Consider the following 21,346-nt stretch of genomic DNA (forward strand, 5'->3'; position numbering starts at 1 on the left):
CGGACCTCAGATTCCTGCAAGCTCCACAGCCAGGCCAGCGCCGGACCAAGCAGGCGTCATCCCAGCTATTCCCCCCCTCCTCCCCCCTCCCCTCCCTCCTCTCCACCCTCCTCCCCCTCCCAGTCCCAGGGCCCTGGACACAGACCCCCTCCTCCCAGTGGTCACCTGACAGTCTGGGGGCTAGACCACCGCTGTCCAAAAGAACTTCCCACAAGGATGGACAAGTCCAACACAGGCACCACCAGCAGCTCCACATGGCTACTGGGCACATGAAATGTGGTCAGTGCGATTGAGGAACAGGACTTTAGACTTCACCTACGTTTAATTAACGTGGATATAAATAGCTAGTCATGGTCACCATACTTGTGGCACAGCTCTGGGTGGAGCCGTGCCCGAGTGGGCACCTGGACCGCCACTCTTGTCCGGGACCAGGACATCAAGGCCTGCGTGGAGAAGGGAGGTGGCGGCTCAGACAGCGCAGAGAGGAGACGTGGGCGGGGCTGAGCCCCCGGGTAGGATGGGGGATCAGGGGAGGGGTCCTGGGAACCCCAGGGAGGGCACAACTCCCTCGCCTGCTGACCCCAGGGGAGCGGGGGCCACGTCCGAGGGAGAGCACGTCAGAACCAGCAGAGGGGCTCCCACCTACAGGGAAGACGCCTGGCCTTGACCAGCTTCCCCGCCCCCTCCCGGCCCCAGTCCCCAGACGGAGAACCGAGGTTGGGGGCGAGGCCGTCTAGCCGCACAGCGACCCTCCCGGGAGCCAGAGACCCCAACGTGGCCCCCGGGCCGAGGGGGCTGCTTTGTTGCGTGTCCAGTGGGCACTCCCAGGGTGGGGGCTGGGGGATGGAGGTGGTGGGAGGGGCCTCGAGGGCGCCGGGCTGTTGGTCCGAGCGCCCTCACCCGGTGCGGGCTTGGGACCCGCTGCGGGCGACACCCGTGTGTGCGCGCGTGTGGACTTGTGCCCTGTGTCCGTCCCGCACGCCTGGCGGCCGTGTCGCCTGTCCTCGCAGCCGTGTCATGCCTGTGCCCGTGTGTGAGTGCGGAGAAGGTGCTGGAAGGCCTCCCGAGCCGGCATGCACACGCACACGCGGCCCTCCAACCATCCGGGCCCGGGGGCCTTTCATCTCGCGCTGACAGGCCCCTCTCCCGGCTCTTAGCCGCCGAGAACTTCCCGCTAATAGTGCATTAACCTTGGCGGGGGCTGCCAATTACTCGGCACTAACGCCGGGGGCGCGGTGCGCGCGCGGACGGCGCTGACAGGCGCAGGGGCCGGGAAGCGGGCGGGGCTCCCCCCCCACCCGAAGGGGGCGGGCAGGAGGCGCGGGGCTGCGGGGGCACGCGGTGTGTTCCCGCCTCCGGATGGCAGAGCGCCGGGTCTCTCCTGACCTCATTATAGTAATTAATGTGCCTTTTGAAGCTCGAGAAATCGCTCAGAGCTGTGGGAAAGGGGCGCAGATCACGGGGTGGGGGGCTGGGGGCGGGCCGCGGACGGTGTCTGAGCGCCTGTTAAAAGCGTGTCCCAAAAAAAAAAAAAATTGTGTCCCAGCGGGTCAGACACGGAGAGAGACAGAGTGACAGAGAGGGACAGACGGAAACCCAGGGAGGCTGAGTGAGAGGCGGTGCAGATGGAGAGAGACACCAACAGGGAGACGAGCAGAGGTTCAAAGACAGAGACGCAGAGACAAAAAGACAGAGATGCATAGAGAGAGACCCACAGGGGGAACAGGTGGGGAGAAAGGGCGGCCAGAGCCCGGGGGTCAGGGGGCATGACATCTCAGGGCCTCCCAGGGACTATGGCCTCACTTCCTCAACTCTCCCTGGCTTCTGGGGACCGGCTCGCCACTCCGTACAGGACCCTCCCAAAGAATGGGGGTGGCAGGGGCAGTGAGGACTTCCTGGAGGCGGCAGCTGGGCACCAGAGCGGGGAGAGGAAGTGTGAGCAGACTTGGAGCAGGGTCGGGGGCTGCCAACAGAGATGCCCAAGGAAGCCAACTGGGGGCCAAGGCAGAGGACCCCGGCTGGAGAGAGGGGTGGCCAGCTGACCATGACAGCTCTTCCGCAGGAACCCGGGCTCAGGCCGGGCCAGGAAGATCAGCAGGACTGCAAGGTAGACGGGCCACAGGGGCTGATGGGTCTTGAGTGGGCAGCAGGCTGGGACCATCCCATGGTGGCCATGGCAACAAGGTGGGGTCGAGAAGGCGTGCGAAACAGGGCTCCCGACTTCGAAGTACTTCCCCACCTGTACAACGGTTTGCCTCAGGCCACCCCAAGACGACAGGGCAGCATGGTAGAGGCCGGGCAGCACAAGGCTGCCACCTGGTGGCAGCTCCTCCTAATGACAGCTTCTGCTAACGACACGGCCTCGGTGCCTCCGGCCAGCGGCCCGGGGAGACCTCAGGCTGTGGGCAGCCACAGGCCAGCCCCACCTCTCCCACTCTCCAGGACCACAATGACAGGGTGCGGGCGGGGGGGGGGGGCGGGGAACAGGCCAGAGCTGGACTCCGCCTAGAAACAAGGCCCACAGAGGAACTCATCAAGCCCCTCACCAGGGATGGGGACTGAGGTACCCCGATGGGACTCAGGTGCCCAGTATGGATCTCAGATGGCCAGGATGGGGATTGAGGCACCCCAATGGGGTGCAGGTGCCCGGGATGGGGCTCAGGTGGGAAAGGAGGTCAGGTGCCCAGGATGGGGGTCAGTTGCCCCAGTGGGATTCAGGTACACAGGATGGATCGCAGGTGGCCAGGATGGGCAGTCAGGTACCCCAGGGGGGCTCGGGTGCCCAGAATGGGGCTCAGGTGGGAAAAGGGTTAGGTGCCCAGGGTGGGGGTCGATTGCCCCAAGGGGATTATGGTGCCTGAAAGGGGTTCAAGTTCCGGGGATGGGGCTGAGGTGATCAGGATGGGGGCCGAGGTACCCCCCATGGGACTGGGGTGCCTGGGATGAGGGTCAGGTGCCCCAGTGGGACTCAGGTACCCACGATGGATCTCAGATGGCCAGAACGGAGGCCTGAGTGCCAGAATAGGCTTCCTGGGATGGCGGACCAGGTTCATCAGTGATTCCACAAGAGGCTGATGGGGGAGAGGCAGGGTGGGCACAGGGAGCCTCGGGCTGCACAAAGCTCCAGACCCGTACACTACAGCCTGGGGTTCCTTAGGAAACACCTCCAAAATAGTGGTGTGAGTGTGGTGAGGCAGAGAGCATGGCCCTTAGGGGCCCCAGGCTGAAGGCATTATGGATAGGGGAGCCCTGAGCAGGAGCTTTGCTGGATGAATAGGAGTTCTCCCTAGGCTCAAAAACAATGACTGGCAGGGTCTTTTTCCAGGCAGGTGGGAGTAGTTCTCCCCCATCTCTTTGTCTCCTTTGTGGGATTCTTCACGGGACCCTCTGGACACCTGAGGATGGGACCAAATGGTCACAGGTGGGAGAACTAAGGCCCACATGGAGCCCAGGTCTGCTGCCCACCCCCCACCTGTGAGCCAGAGCGCTGGGTCTGGCCCACTGTGGAGCTGGGTACCAGCTACAGAACCACTGGCTGCCTTTATTGTCCTCAGCCCAGGGATATGGTGCTCCCAGACAGGCCCCCCAGCCCACCCGCCTACCAGGCCTCAGCTTGGGGCTGCCACATCCCCACCAGGAAGGGTGATCGGCACAAGTCACAATGTGGCCGGGGACCTCAGAGTTCTGCGTGCTGCTGCCGGGGACCCTCTGGCTTCCAGCCGGTATCCTGGGCGGTCTTGTCCAGGGGCAGGGCTGGGGCGGCTCCTGGCAGGCCGGGCAGGCCCCACACAAGCTCTTTGGCGGCAGGAGAATCAGCAGGGCATTCTAAGCACTGGGAGGGGCCCTGTCTCTTGTCCTTCCCACAAGGCCGCTGGAAATGCTGCCTTCCCGACCTGTACATCTGGAAACGAGAGGTAGGAGGTGAGAAGTGTTGGGTGGGGAGCCCGCCCCGTCCCCGCCCCGCCCCCGCCCCACTGTGCCTGTGCCTCTAACATGCCCAGCCCCCACCCCCAGCCTGCAGGCCCTGCCAACTCCCTACCTGGGGGAAAGGGGTGCCCCAACCAGGAGATGCCGGGACCAGAGGGATTCCCAGGCCATACCCGCACCTCCCTCGGGGGGCTTGGAAAGTCAGAATCGTCCTGTGGTCTCTCAGCTTCAGTGCCTGAGCCCCCGATAAGCTGGGGTTAAACAGGCCATCCCTCCCCGCTCAGGCCCTGTCAGTGGCCCTGAGGCCAGTGGCCACTGGGTCACCTCCGTTGTCAACCCTCTTTCTTTGTCTCTGCCATTGCCTCTGCCTGGGATGCTCTACCCCTGGCTGGGGCCGTGGAGAGGCCGTCTCTGACCCGCCCCCCGGCTTTGGTAGCACCTCGCAGTTCATTCTCCACCTCTGACACTGATTTTGGCCTTCGGGGTCAGGCCCAGAGCAAGTGCCCACTGACTCAAGCACTGCAGCCCGTTCCCATCTTAAAGAAATGGGAAACTGAGGCTGGGAGATGGACGTCCCTGGGACGAGGCCACACAGCCTGCGACGGCAAAGCCAGGCCCGGCCACTGTTGTGTGCTGACCGCACTGAGGACCTCACCGGCCGACAGTCTTCCTAACTCGCTGGCCTGCTGACCTCACCCCCCAACCCAAGGAGCCCCTGAAGGTGTGTGGAGGGCTGCCTTACCATCTCAGGTTCCTTGTTTCAAAGACCGTCTCCTCGTCGCTGTCCAGCGATGCCATCTCGGTGGGGTCCTCGGTGTTGGCCAGGAGCCCGTACCTCCTCTGCTGCGGCTTTTTCAATCTGGAAGCAGACCCAGGCTCGCTCAGCGGCCCTCTCATGGCCCTTCGCTGGAGCTGCTGACACCCTGCCCTGCTTCCCACCTTCTCCGATAATGCTCGTCTGCTCGACTCCCAGAGTCTTGCTGTGAACTTTCCGGTTCCAACTGCGTTTCTTCTCATAATGGTCACAATCGTTATGAGTTGCTGTGCACATCTCCCTTGGCAGGCCCCCAGGGCGTAGGCCCTTGGGCGAGGACCCCTGGGAGGGGGGCGCTGTAATTCCATTTTACTAATGAGACGACTGAGCCTTAGAGAGAGTTTGCCAAAGATATCAAGTAGAAGGCTGTCGCGGGCAGAAGGCCCGGCTCCTGACCACCACCAGGGAAAGCACGGGACCCTCTGTGGTGGATGTGGCACGTATTCAGATGAGAGACGAACATTGTATACCCACAGCAGTGTCAATGCAAAACAGAAAAGGCCCCTTCAGAGCATCTGGATATGATCAGCTCTGCGTGACAAAGGCCCTCTGGAGATCAGCCCCAGAGAGGAAGCCAAACGGGGAGGACGGGCCTGAGGAGGGGGTCACGGGCCTGCAGGAGGCAGGGCGTATGCCGCGGGGAAGGCAAAGGGGTCCTCAACTCTTGGGGAGAGCGTGGGCAGAACCTAAACACCGACGATCACAGCCAGCTCTGGGCTGAAGAAACAGGAGGAGCAAGGTGCGGGGGCAGGCTCCCGCCGGGCCCTGGTCAGGCTGTGGGCGTTAACTACAGGAAAGGATGCGGCCAGGCCCGCGTGGCAGATGCAAGTTGGGTTAGTGGGCGCTGCGCTCGTCGTCACCGGGCTGGGGGAGCCGCAGAGGATCCCGGGAATTCCCGGTGCCCTCATCATCCCGCAACCTCTAGTCTCGGTGGCTGCGTCTAGAAAACCAACCCCAACATCCCGAAGGAGCGGCTCGTCACGTGATTGCATGACCCCACCCACTCACCACCCACGTCCCCACCCACGTCCCCACCCACTCACCACCCACGTCCCCACCCACGTGACGATGGCGAACCGCGCCGGAGAGGCGGGGCTTTCGCGCCGCAGCACTTGGGGCGCGAGACGCGCGCCCATTGGCCGCGCCAGGGCAGCGGCGGCGGCGTGCGCCTGACGCACCTGAATGCCCGGATGAGGAAGTAGAGCACGGCTAGGACGATGAGGCCCGTAACCACGTAGAGGGAACGCAGAAGCGGCGAGTCCGGCGAGCCCAGCGGCCAAGGGCGTGTGCTGTTGTGCGGCGCGCCCGGCTGGCTCCCGTTCGTCACGGCGGGATGCGGCAAGAGCGTGGCCTGCGTGCGGCGCAGTGACGGGGGCGTGGGGTCCGCGGCTCCGAACAGCTGCACCGGCAGCAGCAGCGCCGACAGCAGCAGGAGCCGCGGCGGCAGCACACGCAGCCCCATAGCCCGGCGGAAGCGGTAGCCGCGCCCCGCCCCCGCGAGGAGCAGTCACTCACTGGCGCGGGGGCGGGGCCAGCCAATGGCTCGCGGGGGCGGGGCCTGGCTCCCGGAAAGGCCCGGGCCGCCACCGCCCCCGGCCTCTCACCTCGCTTCACCCGAAGCGGGGAAGTACCCCGCGCCCCGCTGGCTCCGCGAGCACCCCGCCCCCGAAGGCTCGGAGCCGCAGTTCTGTGTCCCCGGCCCAGAGCGTGAGCACCGCGGCCGCCCCGCAGGGGGACTACGGTGAGGGGACAGGCGCGACCGTGCCCTGCGGGCCTCCCTCCCACTTGGGCCCTGGAACTCTCGCGTCCCCGCCCCCAGTCGCCCTGGGCTTCGGTGACACCAGCACGGTGGCCCGCTGTCCCTGGCCCTGCAGGAGGGGAGACCTGTCCCGGCTGTGAGCCTGGGCATCCCGCCTTTGGCGGGGGCCAGGAGGGACCAGACACACCCCGTGGGAGAAGGGGGGGGTACCGGTGACCCGGACCTCACCCTGCTGAGACTTGAGGTAACTCGCCCAGAGCCCAAGGCAGCTAGAACCGGGGCTCAGCCCCAACGTTCTGCACCCCAAGACCAGGCCTGGAGGCAAACAGCCTGGGAAGGCAGGCCGGCTCCGGGGGCGGACAAGCTGAAGGTGCCCGGGGTTACTCTGACAAGGCCTCTGCCTGGCTCCGGGGGACGCGCCGCCAAGGGACCACCTCCTCCACGGCTCCCTCTGCCCGAGAGAACTGCCCCGGTGGGGGGCAATGAACTGCCGCCTGGCCTTCCGCGTCTGGATCCAGCTCGTGGCCAGAACGAAGGCCCCAAGAGGAGGCTATCTCTAGCGGACTCCCCGCCACAGCCCCTCCAGCCAGGACTCAGGCTGAAGCTCAGTGTCCGCCCTCCACGACGCACCCCACACGAGACTCAGATTTGTGGGTGTACACACCATCCCTTTATTCAAATGCACCTTCCACATTTGTCTTGTCACATCGCGAGTGAGGACTGGCCGCCGTGCCAGCACCACACGCCCATCCTCCTGGAGCACCTTGAAGCCCCGCACCCCAACCTCGCCAGTGAAGCACCTGCTGGAAAGACGGGAGAGGTGAGAGGGGGACACGAGGGCTGCTCCAGCAGGAGATGAAGACGCTGCCCCCGACAGAGGTCACACAGCCAGGACGGGGGAGAACCCACCACAAGGGCCAGGGCCACAGGGCCACATGTCTCCCCCGCCGAGAAGCACTTACAGGTGATGGGCTGCAAGGGCAGGCAGCTGTGCCGCTGGCTCTTGCTCCCGGGTGAAGTTCCTCCTGGGGCAGTGACCCCAGGTCGTTGTTGCTCTCGGGTCACCCTTCCGGGTCGCACTGGCTTCCATTCAACCTGCCAAAGCAAAGGAGTGTTAACCCTGACACCCTGGCTGAGCTCACAGCCGCCCCTCCCCGACTCCCGCGAAACCATCCACAGCTCCTAGGAGGGTCTCAGCTAGTCACCGGGGCCAACCCAAGAGGCCCCGCCACGGGCCAGCGTGCCCAGGGCGGGCCTGCGCCTTTCAGACGGGCCAGGCCACTCTGTGCTCTTAAGCAGAGCCAGCTACCCACTTGGGATGCAGCTGCTTAGAGATCGGCGCGGGCTCTGAGCAAAAACTCATGGCAGCAACAGACATCAGAGAGAGCTAGTTAGGAGTGTGACTCAAAGAGGTCTGCAAAAGACAGTCAATTGATGAACAAAAAATTCCAAAAGGCGGGGCGTTTGGTGGTCTCCAATCCTGCTCAACTGCCCGGGCCGCTCGCCTGGCTGCAGGCGGGGAAGGGCAAACGGCCGGGGTCTGCCTTTAGTTCTAGCTTGATTTTTTTTTTTTTTTTAAAAAAGGAAAAAGAAAAAGCAAAAAAGTCAAAGGAACATTCCCCGGGTACACGACTTTACTTTCAAATGAGCTCTCAACAAGAGAAGGGATGCGGACGAGCAAAAGGAGTTACCTCGAATTACAGGACTATCTCCACATATGAGCTAGCCCAGGGAGCAGCTTGCGTCTCAGAGCTTTCTGTTGGGCGCACAACACTTCTGTCCTCCGAGGGGCTGCAGCTTCCATAGGCTAGCAGAGAACGCTCAGAACTTGTAAAGCAACAGCAGAGCTAGCTAATGAGCCGGTCAGTCTGGGGTCACCCGGGGACCCTGCCTGTGTCTGCTCTCTGGCCTGCTTCTAGACTAAGGAGTTCAGGGTCAGCGTCAGGCGCCCGCGTGTCCACCGTCCCTGCTAGGCTGCCCGCCCCATCGAGCCTTCTGGCTGCCACGGCCAGAAGCGCTCCGGGGCTGCCCTGCGGTCCGAGAGCCCGCTCCCGTCACCCACCTGCTCGTCTAACTGGGGCCGGTGGTCGTTGGCTGTCACAGGGGCCCAGCCAGCGTCACTGACCCTGCCTTTCTCCTCTAGCTGTGGCAGCCTCGGGCGGGACTGCGGACCTAGTCCTCTAGCTGCCCTCTCCGCTCAGGTCTGCCTGCCTCGAGCCCCTGCAGGGCGCGTGTGGTGCAATCAAAGGGAGATGGTCAGAGCGAGGTTCATTCAGATGGTCTTTTAATCGGCTTCGTGAAGCCAAAGAAAACTGCGTACAAGAATTCCTTCACCACTTCAGATACAACATTGACGGGATATGCGTACGTCTTCCGGCAAAAAAGGACAATATAAATACACATTTTCAAGAACCTCTCGGGGATGTCTGCAAGTCTACTGTGGGTCCCACACGACAGGTGGGCGCCCGGGCCGGGCCAGGGCAGCCCGGGTGCTCTGCTGCCACCCGCACGGTTCTACCACGCTACACTCAGAAACGTGACACCGAGTTGGAAAAAAGCTACAACTTGCTCAGCTTCCGACAAAGAGCAGATTCAGAGTCTGTTCAATCTCAAAGAGAAGTGACTCGGGGCACCCAAATTCATGGGGCCAACCCCACTGAAAAGAAAAAGAAAAAAAGCAACACAACCGAAAACAAAAAAACAAAACTCTCACAACCCCTGGTGATTTCCTAAAAAAAGAACTCTTGGCTCACGGTAAAAAGGTGAAAGTAAAACTGGAAGTGCTCTTCAAAACGTTTTTAAGACTCTTAAAAACGGACAGCGCTTCCTTAAAATGCAAAGTGTAGTAACGAGGCCATCTGGGGGCCAGAAGCAGTCAGGCTGTGTTTGACAAGATCAGAACCAATAAGACTACAAAAGTGGGTACAAGGAGGTGTGATCACTACACATTAACGATTCAGCGGAGCTCCCAAAATCTTTAAATATACGGCCATTGGAAGGACGATCTCGAGCAGGAAGGATTTTTACTCGTTGTGTGTAGCTGAGAACAAGAAGCAGGCACAGTGTAAAGGCGCTGAAGCACGCGACGAGAGGCAGCATTCCACTCCCGGCCCAAACCTGGGGGCTCAGCCCTGGGGGCTCGGGAGCGACCAACCCCCCCCATGGCCGAGGGTGGCGGGCACGGCCCACATGCACGGATGCGGCCTGCTCTGCTCGGTGGGCCCTCGCTCTCCCTTTCCTCCTTGGTCAGCCTGGTTTTGCCTTTACGTTCTGTGGCAGAAGTGGCTGCTGGCACCGAGACCCAAGAGGACAGTCTCGTCCCTTACGGGGCAAACATAGTGACCGGGTCTGAGCACTGCCCAGAGGGCACCGAGGCTCACTGAGCTCCCACCACAGGCCCTTGGAGCGCCGCTTACCGTAACTGTCGTAGCTGTCTCTGTAGGACCCGCCCGAGCTCCGGTCACCGCAGCTGCCACTCTGACTCCGGCTGCAGGAAGGACACAGGTGAGCGCTGGGGGCCACCTCGGGGGACTCTCACCAGTCCCCGTGCCAGCGTCCCCACAGAGCCTCCCAGGCCCCCCTGCGCAGGACCACCGCCCGTACCTGCTGTAGTAGTCTCTGGAGCCTCCATAGCCCCCACTCCTGGACTCGAACCGGCTCCCCCCGTAGCCGCGGTCCCCTCCTCCTACAGACGGGACGGGAAGGAGAAGTGAGTGTCAGCTTCTGCAGCAGTGCCCCCACCTTGTCCCTGCAAGTGGCACTCACCTCTGGAGAACCCACGGCCCCGACCTCGGCCCCCGCGGAAGAAGCCCCGGCCCCCGACAGAGCCACCTCGGTACCCGCGGGATCGGTTATCAGACGATTTGCCAGCCTGGTCGACCCGGATCTGCCGCCCATCCACAGACTGGAGACCAGAAGTGGACACAGTTAGCCTCTGCACCTCCCGCCCTCGGTCTACAGCCCGGACCCACTGAACCCCAGAGCAGCCGGCCCTCACCTTCCCGTTCATGGCCATCATGGCGTCCTTGGCATCGTCGATGTTCTCAAAGGTGACAAACCCAAAGCCCCTCGATCGCTGGGTCTCCCTGTCCTTCACGACCACCACTGTGCAGGGGAGAGGTCCGCGGTCAGCACCCAGCCCTCCCCGTGAGCAACCCCACTCAGCCACCAGTCTGGCACCAGCCTCACCTTCTGAGATCTGTCCATATTTTGAGAAGACCTGCTCCAGTGACTGCTCGTTGGTGTCAAAACTCAGCCCTCCGACGAAAAGCTTGCCTTCATCTGATGCCATGGCGGCCTGTGACAAACATCATCAAAAGCCTCAGAGGTCCTGCAGGAGCTTTGAGACTCAACGCCCCCCCCCCACTTTACTTTATACAAATAACGTATGTTTCGGGGGGAAACTATTTTTCTGCCCTTTAACCATCCCAAGCCCACACCCAGGACTTAATTCAAACAAACCCTTAATTCCTTTATCACTTTGGGTCCCTGGCCGCTTTTCTGTGTTTGGGCCAACTCCGCTCCCCAGACTGGGGGCGGGGGGGAGTCCCTGAAAGCTGGGGCCACACTGCGGTTCTGCAGTACTCAGTGCTGCCTGGCTGTGGAGCCCCAAAACTCCAGGCAGGGGACGCCCTCACGGGACGTTTAGGGGTACACCCTGAAGGCAGGCATCGGCCACCATCGTCACTGGCTGAGTGCACCTTGCTTTCTGCCCGTTGCAAACAGCGGGGGGGCTAACTCCTAACCCGACCGTCGCGGGGCGGGCGGAGTGGCAACGTGCTTGGTCCACTGCAGGGCGCTGTGCAGGCGGGGCGGGGAATCTGCGCCGGGATATCAAAGCGGGGCGGTGCTTATACCGACCCTTTACAGGCTGGTAGCCTACGCTGAATGGCTCCGAAATACAGGCCAGAAGGCGCCCTGCAGCACGTAACTGGGACACAAACTTGGGGCGTTGGGGGTGGCACCGGGGTTGTGTCGCCCTCGCACTACTCCAACGGGAAATCGGGGAGGAGCCCCAGCCTGGCCCCACCCACGCGCGCATGCGCCCCACGCCACTCCATCCGGGCACTCGGCGCTCCCGCCATTTCGCAGGGCGCAGCTTCGTGCTCGCGGCCGCCATTTTGCGGCGGTGTCCCGCTCGCGAATACCCTGGCCCACGGGGGATGCCCTCCGACCGCGGTTCGGCCCGGTCTCCGCTGCCCCTCGCCGCCGGCGGGGCGGACTACACCCCGGGCCCGCCCCGGCACCGCCCCCGCCCAGGGGCGTGCCGCCGCCGCCCCGCCTCCTCCGGCCGGCCGCAGGCCGCCCGCCGCCCCGGGCCCGTGGAGCCGGTGCCGCCAGGGCCCTCACCACTGAGTCGGGCAGGTCCCTGGCGCAGGCGGGAAGACGACACAGCAAAACGACCCGAGCCTCCTAACGCGCGAAGTGACTGGGGGGGCGCCCTGGGCCCGCCTTATGTACTTATTCGCTAGGCCCCGCCCCCGAGCCCGCCCCTCCGCCCCTCGCTGGCCAATCCGAAGCTCTGGAGGCCGTGGCTGTGCCTCATATTCATGAGCTGGGGGCCGGGCCTGTACCGGCCGCGCCCCCTCCCGCGAGCGGGAGCGGGGCACAGTGAACGGCGGGGACGCGCATGGTCCGCAGTTCCCCGCCCGCGCGCGGGAGGCGGGGCCAGTGCTCGGCGGGGCGGAGCTGACCCACTTCTGCGCGCCCGCCCCCCTCCCCCCCCCCGGCCTGTGGCGGAGAACAAAGGGGTTCGGGCGGCTTCTGCCAGTGGCCCAAGCCTCCTGGGAACCTTCTGGGAGTCGCTGGAACCCAGACCTTTGCGGTGCTCCCGCAGTCGGCGACTTACCGACCTCACCCAGGTCCCCACACCCACCCGAGATCAAGTTCTCGGACACCTCAACTTCATGTGAACCCCGATATCAGTCATTATGTACTTGCCAACATAACCGACACCCCAGAACTCTCAGAACCCCAACGTTCCACTTCGTGTGATCCGCCCCAAGGCCCGCCCAAACCCTAACACTGAGGCAACTCCATTTATGTGGACCCCCAATATTCTCCACGATCCCAATTCTTCCTGCTTCCCAACTTTGGGTCACCCCAACTTCACCCAACCCAGTTTTCCTACAAATCCCAAACCGCAACCACACCTAACTCCCACCCCAATCCGGACTTCACCCAGTCTGGTGCAGCACCCACACGCCACAGTCACCTGGCCAGACACTTTTTTCATCCCAGCTCTGGACCTCAGGCTGACCTCGACTTGGGCTCTCAAATCCACCACTGTGCCCAACTCTTGAGTCTCCACTGCACCCCAAAATTCAGCTCAGCCCCCCATCTCCCTTTCACCGCTGTGCTCCAGCCGCCCACCAGCACACCCAGAACCCACTTGGCTCCTCCCCCTGCATCTTTTTTCTGTCTGGGAGTCCTGAGACCTCTGCTATGGGAAGAACCAGCTTTGCAGAGATCTTCACCCCCAAGGCTGCTCCTGGGAGCCCCTCTTGTGGTCACCCCTTTCCCCCTGCCCAGGCCTTGGCTCATGTTACCTTCTGTGGCCCTGGACCCTTCCATGGGTGGAAGAAGCTAGTGCAGACCCCTGCCTGCCCAGACCAGAGGCCCAAGCTATACCCCTGCCCCAGAAAGTCTTCAAAGGGCATACCTTCTGCATAAAAGTTAGGGGGAATTTGAGGGACTTCCCTGGCTGTACAGTGGTTAAGACTCCGCGCTTCCAATACAGGGGGCGTGGGTTCGATCCCTGGTTGGGGAACTAGGACCCCGAATGCCGCACGGCACAGCCAAAAAAGTTAGGGCGATTTGAGAACAGAGACCCCTGCTTTGCTGCCTACCCCAGGAAAGTTCCAGCCCCACTCCAGGCCCCAGACTCGGTGGGTCTAGCTGACGCAGTAGGAACGAGAGCATGGACACTGTCTCCTGTGACAAGGCCACTGGGACACCCTCCTCGGGCTCAGGACCCCTTCCCCCAGGCAGCAGCTCATGACTCATGGCAGCCATGTCCGCACCTCGTCCCCCCACGCCACAGCCCCCCCCCCATACAATTCCCCGTCAGCCACAGCCGGCTGCTGCGTCAGCCACTCACGCAGGGCGGTTACTAAAAGGAGCAGAGAGAATCAGCACTCAGCTCTCGCCCTCCCGCCAGGGCCCATGGAGGGGACCTGGGGCCAGGCATGCCCAGCCCAGGAGTAATCCCCTCCCTTCTCATCTGCTCCCCCAGCAAAGTCAGGTCGGCAGCTCCTGTCCCCAGACCAGGCGAAGGGGTCCTTGCAGTCACCGGGGCCCCTCATCACTCTTTGCACCACCCTCCGTCCCCGCCCTCACTGTTCTGTGGTTCCTAGTCTGCCTTCTCCTGGTTTTGTGAAGTTCCCTGGTTCATTCATTCATTCCACCAGCAGTTATCAAGCGTGTACTTACTACGAGCCTGTTGCTGGGTACGGGGCTCCATGCGTACCCACGACTGTCCTGGGTTCCCATCACGGTGTGGACCTTTACCTATGGATATCTATGGATACCATACCTTTACCTATGGATACCATACCTTTACCTATGGATACCTGTCCCCAGGTGCGCCTGCACCGGATATTGTGTGGGAACTGTGTGCTTGCGTCTCAGGTGTGTTACCTGTCTGCCCACCTGTGTTTCTGCGTCTACCGACGTCGGCGTGTCCCTGTGACTCGGTGTGTACCTACGACCTTGTGAACCCGTGAGGGGCGAGATGGGGGACTGGTCTCAGGGGACTGGCACCACCTTCCTCCCTGGAAGGTGATGCCAGCTCCCTCGGCCGCGACTCCACACTCTCCCCGCGGACACAAGGGGGAGCTACGGCCTCGCTGTCAGCCTGGCCGGGGGCTCCCGGTCCCGCCTCGCCGTCCAGCCGACGGCCGCGAGCACCAGCGTGGGAAGGGGCTCCCGTCCCGCCCTCAGGCCCGCCCTCGAGTCTCCGCCCAAGCGCTGGGGGGTGGTCGGCGAGGAGGGGACTTAAAATAGCCGCGGGCGGGGGCGAGGCTGCTATTCACGGCCGGGACACGCGGTGCTCACCGCCTGCCCGGCGGGACGGGGCTTAGGCCGGAGGTCCCCGTCTGCACACTCACAAGACGCCCCTCCCCGGGCACCCGCCGAAGACCACCCCCGGTGCTGCGCCGGCGTTGCCACGGAGACGGGGGCGGGGCCTTCTTGCTCCTGCACCGCCCCCTCTGTCCTCCCCGCCGGGTCGGGCCCGCCGGACGCCGGGTCCTCCCCCGACCCCGGCTAATGACCGGGCGAGAGGCGGTAATGAGCGTCTGGGCTCGGGTCGGGCGTGGACGGGATGAAAGGCGCGTGGTGGGGGGGAACCCTGAGGCCGCGTAATTACCGGCCCCTCCCGGCCGGCCAGGCGGGGGCAGGGACGGTGCACCTGGAGGCCGCCCGGCGCGGGCGCGGAAGGGGACCGCCCTGGCAGAGACTCCAGCCCGCCCGCCTGGCCCAGATCCCCGGGGCTCAGAGCCAGGGAGGGGGAAGCGGGGACTGGATGTGTGTGTACGTTGCCAGGTGTGGTGCACATGTGTGCCGTGGGCAGGGGACTCGTGGGTACAGAGATGGAGAAACAAGGTTTCTGGGGACCATGCCTGTGTGAACATGAAAATGGGGCCGTGTGCCTGTGCACATGGCTGTGGAAGTGTGTGCATAGAACTCACATGTGTGTGTGTGTGTGCACACATGGAAACATGTTTGCATGGTCATGCCTTATGTGCAAGAACACAAGGGGTTGTGCGTGGACCCCAAAGCATGTGCATAACCAGGATGTGGGATCAGCCGGGGACAGCGCTGCTGCGTGTGCATGACGCGGGGGAACCGGGACTCACAGATCATATGTGCCCATGGCTGGTGGCGTGACTCATGCCCCTGGGGTGGGAACATGCCACGCACTGTCAGCAGCCGCCGGGGTCTCTAGGGCAGAGGAGAGCTACAGGAGCCCAAAAGCCAGGAGGAAGAGTTTAACTTTAACTGACTCCCCCGTCCCCACCCACCCCGTTTCCCACCTGCATGAGTAGGTGGGGACATCTGAGATCCCTAGGTGGCTGCCAACTGTGAATTGGCAGGAGATTCAGCTGCCTGCGCCCTGGCCTCAGTTTACCTCCTGTTCCTAGGAGGGGTCTTCCTGGCGGAGGGGGACGTGGGAGGGGGCATCTGGGTGGAGCTCCCTGTGACTCATGGCCCAGGAATGTGGAAGCTGCCACTCTTCTGCTCCTGCCCCAGCCCTCATCCCAGAAGTGCAAAGGCCAGGCAGCGCATCGGCCTTGCTGGTGACTGCAGTCCCCATCAACGGCAGGCACACGGGCTGTGGAATGGGACCCGGGGGACACCCGGAGGCCCACACCAATAACATGCATTCATGCAGAGGACATACGTCAGGTGTGTATGAAACGCCAGGGCCTGTGCATGCGCAGAGACCCCTGTGTGCTCGTGGAAACCCCAAAGCTTGCCTCGTTGGGGGCTGGGGATGCAACCCCCTGGGTTTCCGAGACGGGGGGAGGGCTGAGGTTCACAGCTCCGCCCCAGGGGTGGGAGGAGCTGACCCCCACTGATGCCCTGTCCGCTCCCTTGACCTTGGCCCCACGTACAGGCTCCCTGCAGGCACACAGAGGGGCCAAAGCACCCCTGACTGGGGCTGTGGCATCTCCATGGCAACACTGGAGTGGCAGTCATGGAGAGCACACCCCCCTGGGGCAGCTGCCAGAGGCTCAGGGAAGACACCTGTGTGTGTCCAGGCGGCCGCACACAGCAGTCCCACATCCTGGCCCCCACACCCAAGCAGGAAGACACAGGTGCCCATGGACCTCGTCCAGCCTTCGATCACCATCCCACCCTGGAGTGTCAGCGATGGCCCGGTGCCCAGCTGTGCAGGTAGGCGGTGTCTGGGCTCCTGTCTGAGCCTAGGGTGCATCATCTGAGAAGTGGGCACAGCAGCAGCATCTCCTGGGATCAGCGGGGGTGATGGAAGGGCAGCCGGTGACAAAAACACACCACGGAGCGGCTCCCAGTTCTCTGCTGTTCTCTCCTTTCTCCGTGTCTCAGGACACTCAGGGAATCGCCGGCCATGCCGGAGGAAGCCCCACTTCTTCTGTGGGCGCACACAGGCCCCTGCACCTGCCCCAGCCCAGTGGCCGGCTCTGCTCGGCTGGGCCTGCAGGCGCGCACGGTGCGTGGGTAGTGTTTGTGGCTGGAGCGTCCGCGGGTTTGGGTGCCGCCTCGGCTGAGCTGCGTCTCTGAGGGTCTGAGTTTGAGCTGCCTGGTGTGACCTTCAATTTTGCGGGTTTTGTCAGCGAGGTCTTGGCCCAGGGTGAGAGTGGGTTTTGAGGGTCACACTGTTGATTGAGGTTGTGGCCCCCAAAGTGTAGCTTGGGGCGGGTTTGGGGGTGTGGGGGCGGTGTGCATTGGGGTCCTTGTGCTGCAGAGCCGGAGCCTGTCACTCAGGTGGGATCGGCATGTACCCGTTGACTGCGGAGGGTGTGCAGCGCGTGTGTGGGACGGGGAGACGGGTTGGTCTGGGTCTGGTGGCGGTAAGAGGCCCTGCGTGGGCGTCTGGGCTTGTGTTGATTTTCCGCGAGGCCTATGGATAGCGTCTGGGGTGTGGGCCGTGTGCAGGGCAGATGTAGCCAGCTGTCTCGGGCCACCGGCTCCGCCTGCCGGCGGGCGACCTCCTCCCCCCGACCCCGTGGGGCCGGCCCCGCCCACATTCCAGAAGAGTTAGGGGGTGCCCTCCCCATCCCCCGCCCGCTCCCGCCCTCTGACCCCGGCTCAAGCCCACTCCTAGCATCCCGGGCACCGAACGCCGCAGCAGCTGGCCCCAGGGAGGGGCGGCGAGGCGGGGGTGGAGGCTGGAATGTGTGCGGGGGGTGAGGGAGGGTGCCCCCGAGAGGGGGCGGAAGCGGGGGAGGGGCCAGGAGGAGGAGCCGGTGAGACCGAGACGGGAGGAAAATAGAGACGAGACCTCCAGGGAGAGATGGAGACCTGGACAGAAATACAGACAGGCCCAGAGATCGAGGAAGGCGGAAAGGGGAAAACAGAAAGGCACAGGAAAAGAGAACTCAGAGGGAGCAGGGAGAGGGGCACACGTGGGTGGGGGGAACAGAGACAGCAGGCCAAGGACAGAGGCCCCTCCGAAGGGCAGTCTCCAGTCGTGGAAGGGCCCCAGGTGACAGCGGCCCCGCCCGCACCTGCGGGCTGGACGCTCTCCCATCCCGAGTGACACCGGCGGCTGCCTGTCCTCTGCCCTCCCAGGTCTGGGCGGCCGTGGGTGGGGCCCCAGCACCCTCGGCCGTAGCTCGGCGACTCCCGTTCCCAAGGTGCCTGGAAAGGAGGGCGTTCCCGCCAGGCGCGGTAGGGGTGGCTGTGCTGGGGCAGCCTCCGGGTGCTGGGGGTGCCGGAGTTGGCCCCAGCGGGGCACCACTCCCTCTCATCTTTCTAGGGGCCTGGCTCCTCCCTGCCTTCTTCCCAAGCCACCCCTCACCGCGTCCTTTGGCATTTCAAAACCGTGCAGCTTGCCCCAATTACCCATTTGGCCGCCCCCAGGGGACTCTGGCCTCCAGCAGAAAGACGTGACCCCAGTGACCTTCTATTGCCCGCCCACAGCCGCCTCATCATCCCAGAAGCCAGCACCTGGATCCAGGCCTCCGTCCGGACTCCACACTTTGGTAGCCACACCTGTCCACACCGCCAGCTCCAACCCCCATCAGTCTCAGGGCTCTCTGCCCGTCCGGCTAGCCCCAGGGGCTAACCTCGGACCAAAGGTTTGCTCACATCCTCGCCACCCAGCAAAGGCGACCCTGTTTACGCCGACCGCGGCCTGCTGCCTTTTCAGAGGGGACTCCTGGCCACAGCAAAACTGCGCCTCAGCCAGGCAGCGATGAGGACTTCCTGCCGCCATAAGCCCCCCCGGGCCCCCAACTGTCCCGGCTCCTGGCTTGTAGGCTTCCAGGTGCACAGGGGCGTCTCCAACTGCTCCCCTCCCCCAAATCTCCGAGCTCCCTGCAGCCCCCTTGCCGACCACCTCACTGTGAACCAGAGGCCACGTTCAGACAATGCCCCATCGGTCCCTTCCCAGGCCTCTCCGAAGCCCAAGCACAGCGTTCAGAAAGCTCCTGGGGTGTTCTGGCCTTTGCCCTCTCCACCCGCCCCTCCTCCCTGGGGTTCCCATCTCATCCCCCCCCCAAGCCAGACTTGAGGAATCACCCCTTTCGAGTCCTTGCCTTCGCCTTTTGGTTTAGGACCCCAAATGGACTTCCCAATTGTTCCCCAAATGCACCCGCTTTCACGTCTTCAGACATTTGCACACGCCATGCCCCCCACCTGGGGCACCAGTTCCCTCTTCCTATCCTTGGCAAAGTCCTATTCCTTTGGCAGGGCCTCAATCCAAGTGCCCTCCTCCCGCTCCTCGCCCTGCGCTCCCCCCAGCCCGGGGCTCGCGCACACGGGGTCGTGAGGAGGGGGCAACAGGCAATGGCCCGGCTTAGAATGGGGGGGTGCACGTGCGGCGCCCCCGGGTACGCCCCCTCTTCCGTCCCGGAGCTGCCGCAGGCGTCAGACCCCTTGGCGCGCATCCCGCCTCCAAACTGAGGACGGCCGCACGCCTCCGCGCCGCGCCGCGCCTGCGCACTCAGCCGGGCCACGCCGCAGTCCCACCTCCGGGCGGCAACCCCGCGCAGCTATTGGTGCGTGCGGAAGAGCGAACGACGTGGCCACCAATGAGGCGTCCCAGGAGTGGGCGGGGCCTGGGCCGCCCGACGCGAGGCCGGGGGCGGGCGGGGCGCCCTCCCCACGGTGACGTCAGGCCCGGTTCGCGGCGCGTTGCCATGGAAGCCGCGTTTCCATCCCTGCGGGCTTCCGGGGGCCGCCCCCTCCCATTCAACTTTTTCCTCAATGGGGGGAGGGGGCGGTGCAGGGCTGTCCCCGCCCCCTGTGATTCCGCGGCCCCTGCCTACTCTGGGCCTCGGTTTACCTTTCCGTGCTGCCCACGCCCACGTGGCCTGGCGTGCTGCCTTTCCGGTCGCTGCACCCCCTTGGCTGGGCACCTCTCCACTCAGCCCCCGCCTCAGGTGTGTGCGTTTCAGGCTCGCGCAGTGGGAAGGGGCTAATGGCCGCAGCACCCAACCAGGGTGGAGTTCTTCTAGGACTCCCGGGCAGGGCTGTGACCCTCGGACCCCAGGGCTGGGCGCCAGGCAGCGCCCTGTGGAGTGAGTTCCCCGGCAGTAGACCAAGTGCCCCCTGCTCTGCAGCATGCAGACACAGCCCCCGTGATTCAGCGGGTGCCGCCATCTACTCCCTCCTTCCGCATCTCCCACCCAGCCCTGTAGCGGCCACCTGGGTCACAGCCCTGACCTCCGGGGACCCGGCTGCGTGGGCAGGGGGCTCGACCTGAGCTGTCCCACCCACACTTCCACCCTGCGGTCCTCCGGGCCCGCGGGTACGTTTGACCTGAAGGTCTGAAGGGATCAGCCTGACCTGAGTATCCTACCTTCCTGGCGTGGGCGTGCGATGATTTGGGGGTGACAGGGTGGCAGGAGGGACAGAAAGGCCTTAGCAAGCTGCTCCCAGGACACTCCTGGGACTGCACCTGTTTCCGTTCCCCATGGGCGGGACTCCTAGAACTGAGGCTTGGGAGGGCAGGGTCTTGGGCTATAAGAAATCAGCCCGGGGATGGTGGTCGCTAACGTAACAATCACCCCAGTGCTCTGGAGCAAACGGTATTTCTCTTCGGGCCTCGGTTTTCTCATCTACCAAATGGGAGGGTAATTAGTTCTCTTAGGTGGCTGCGTTAAGTGAGGAAATACATGTGAAATGACCTTCAGTGTTGTTGTGATTGTGTGTCTTTGCCCAGCCCCAAAGTGGATGAAGGTGGGACTCGCCACCTGGCCCGGCCCTCAGGGAGCTCCAGGTGGGCAGGGGTGGGAGTTGCAGACAGGGGAAGTTCCCAGGCAAAGCAGGGGCGCTGGCTAGGGGTGTTCCTGGGTAGGGCACGGCCCGGAGGCTTAATCCCGATGGTCAGGGATGGGGAGCGCTGGAATGCAAGGCCGGGCAGGCCGAAGGGAGTCCACGCAGGGCTGGGGTGGAGCCAAATCGGGAGGCCTCGAGCGCCAGCCCCAGGCCCTGGCTTGACTGTGGGAGGGAGAGGGGGTGCTCTGGAGGCCTGGCGCCATACCCCGGGGGGGGGCTCGGGTCAGGGGTCCTCAGGCTGGGCCCCCCACGCGTGGGCGGGCAGGTGGAGCTGCTTCCCCGTTTCTGGGGCTGGGGAAACCGTGGCGCAGAGCCTGCAGCCAGGTCTCCCTGGAGACTGAGTCCCTGGGCTCGCCTGCAGCCCACTTTATTATTTATTTATCTTTGCGGTACGCGGGCCTCTCACTGTTGTGGCCTCTCCCGTTGCGGAGCACAGGCTCCGGACGCGCAGGCTCAGCGGCCATGGCTCACGGGCCCAGCCGCTCCGCGGCACGTGGGATCTTCCCGGACCGGGGCACGAACCCGTGTCCCCTGTATCGGCAGGCGGACTCTCAACCACTGCGCTACCAGGGAAGCCCCCTGCAGCCCACTTTAGAGCCTAGAACGATGAGGCCCCACCCAGGGCACGCAGGCTGGCAGCCCCGTGCCCACACCCTGCAGGACTTCCGGCCTTGGGTACCGGGAAGTGGCCGGCCCTCCCTCCCCCGCCAGGCGGCTTCCTGCCCACCCTCACCCCAAAGCGGGGAGGGGGCGTGGGAACTGTTCCGGGACGCGCCCCTCCCCGCGCTGGGCGCCCTGGGAGCACGTTCCACCTCCCACTCCCTGGGGTGGCGGGCTACCCCAGCATCCAACCCGAC

At 64.0% G+C, this 21,346-nt stretch overlaps 2 protein-coding genes across 5 annotated transcripts; both read right to left on the bottom strand.

The window, feature by feature from the left end:
* Window positions 1–3,525: 3,525 nt before the first annotated feature.
* Window positions 3,526–6,210, bottom strand: FAM174C (family with sequence similarity 174 member C). Of its 3 annotated transcripts, XR_011377311.1 has the most exons (4): window positions 5,920–6,210; window positions 4,867–5,037; window positions 4,670–4,786; window positions 3,526–3,901 (listed from the first exon to the last, which is right to left on the bottom strand). XR_011377311.1 is itself a non-coding variant. In XM_030845791.2 (3 exons), coding segments are annotated over exons 1-3 (402 nt in total). In that variant the 5' UTR covers window positions 6,204–6,210; the 3' UTR covers window positions 3,526–3,900. The 3 variants fall into 3 exon arrangements, 1 of the variants encoding a protein (XP_030701651.1); XR_009563333.1 differs by having other exon boundaries at window positions 4,670–5,037; XM_030845791.2 differs by lacking the exon at window positions 4,867–5,037.
* Window positions 6,211–7,145: 935 nt separating this feature from the next.
* On the bottom strand, window positions 7,146–11,997 carry CIRBP (cold inducible RNA binding protein). Of its 2 annotated transcripts, XR_009563588.1 has the most exons (8): window positions 11,850–11,997; window positions 10,689–10,797; window positions 10,498–10,604; window positions 10,266–10,404; window positions 10,104–10,185; window positions 9,917–9,987; window positions 7,463–7,595; window positions 7,146–7,303 (listed from the first exon to the last, which is right to left on the bottom strand). XR_009563588.1 is itself a non-coding variant. In XM_030845788.3 (7 exons), the coding sequence occupies exons 2-7, from the start codon at window positions 10,789–10,791 to the stop codon at window positions 9,524–9,526; spliced, it is 519 nt and encodes a 172-aa protein (XP_030701648.1). In that variant the 5' UTR covers window positions 10,792–10,797; window positions 11,850–11,997; the 3' UTR covers window positions 8,768–9,523. The 2 variants fall into 2 exon arrangements, 1 of the variants encoding a protein (XP_030701648.1); XM_030845788.3 differs by lacking the exons at window positions 7,146–7,303; window positions 7,463–7,595 and adding an exon at window positions 8,768–9,540.
* Between the last annotated feature and the right edge of the window lie 9,349 nt (window positions 11,998–21,346).

The sequence above is a fragment of the Globicephala melas genome, chromosome 3 (assembly GCF_963455315.2).
Source record: "Globicephala melas chromosome 3, mGloMel1.2, whole genome shotgun sequence".
In the NCBI taxonomy this organism is placed as follows: domain Eukaryota; kingdom Metazoa; phylum Chordata; class Mammalia; order Artiodactyla; family Delphinidae; genus Globicephala; species Globicephala melas.

Bases quoted from the DNA above. Each gene is read 5' to 3' on its own strand.
- FAM174C (XM_030845791.2), bottom strand. From the start codon at position 6,203: ATGGGGCTGCGTGTGCTGCCGCCGCGGCTCCTGCTGCTGTCGGCGCTG. The intron at 4,787-5,919 runs GTGCGTCAGGCG...GTCTGCTTCCAG, and splicing joins TTCCTCATCCGGGCATTCAG to ATTGAAAAAGCCGCAGCAGA.
- CIRBP (XM_030845788.3), bottom strand. From the start codon at position 10,791: ATGGCATCAGATGAAGGCAAGCTTTTCGTCGGAGGGCTGAGTTTTGAC. The intron at 10,405-10,497 runs GTGAGGGCCGGC...TCTGGTCTCCAG, and splicing joins TGATGGCCATGAACGGGAAG to TCTGTGGATGGGCGGCAGAT. The intron at 9,988-10,103 runs GTACGGGCGGTG...TCCTTCCTGCAG, and splicing joins TCCAGAGACTACTACAGCAG to CCGGAGTCAGAGTGGCAGCT.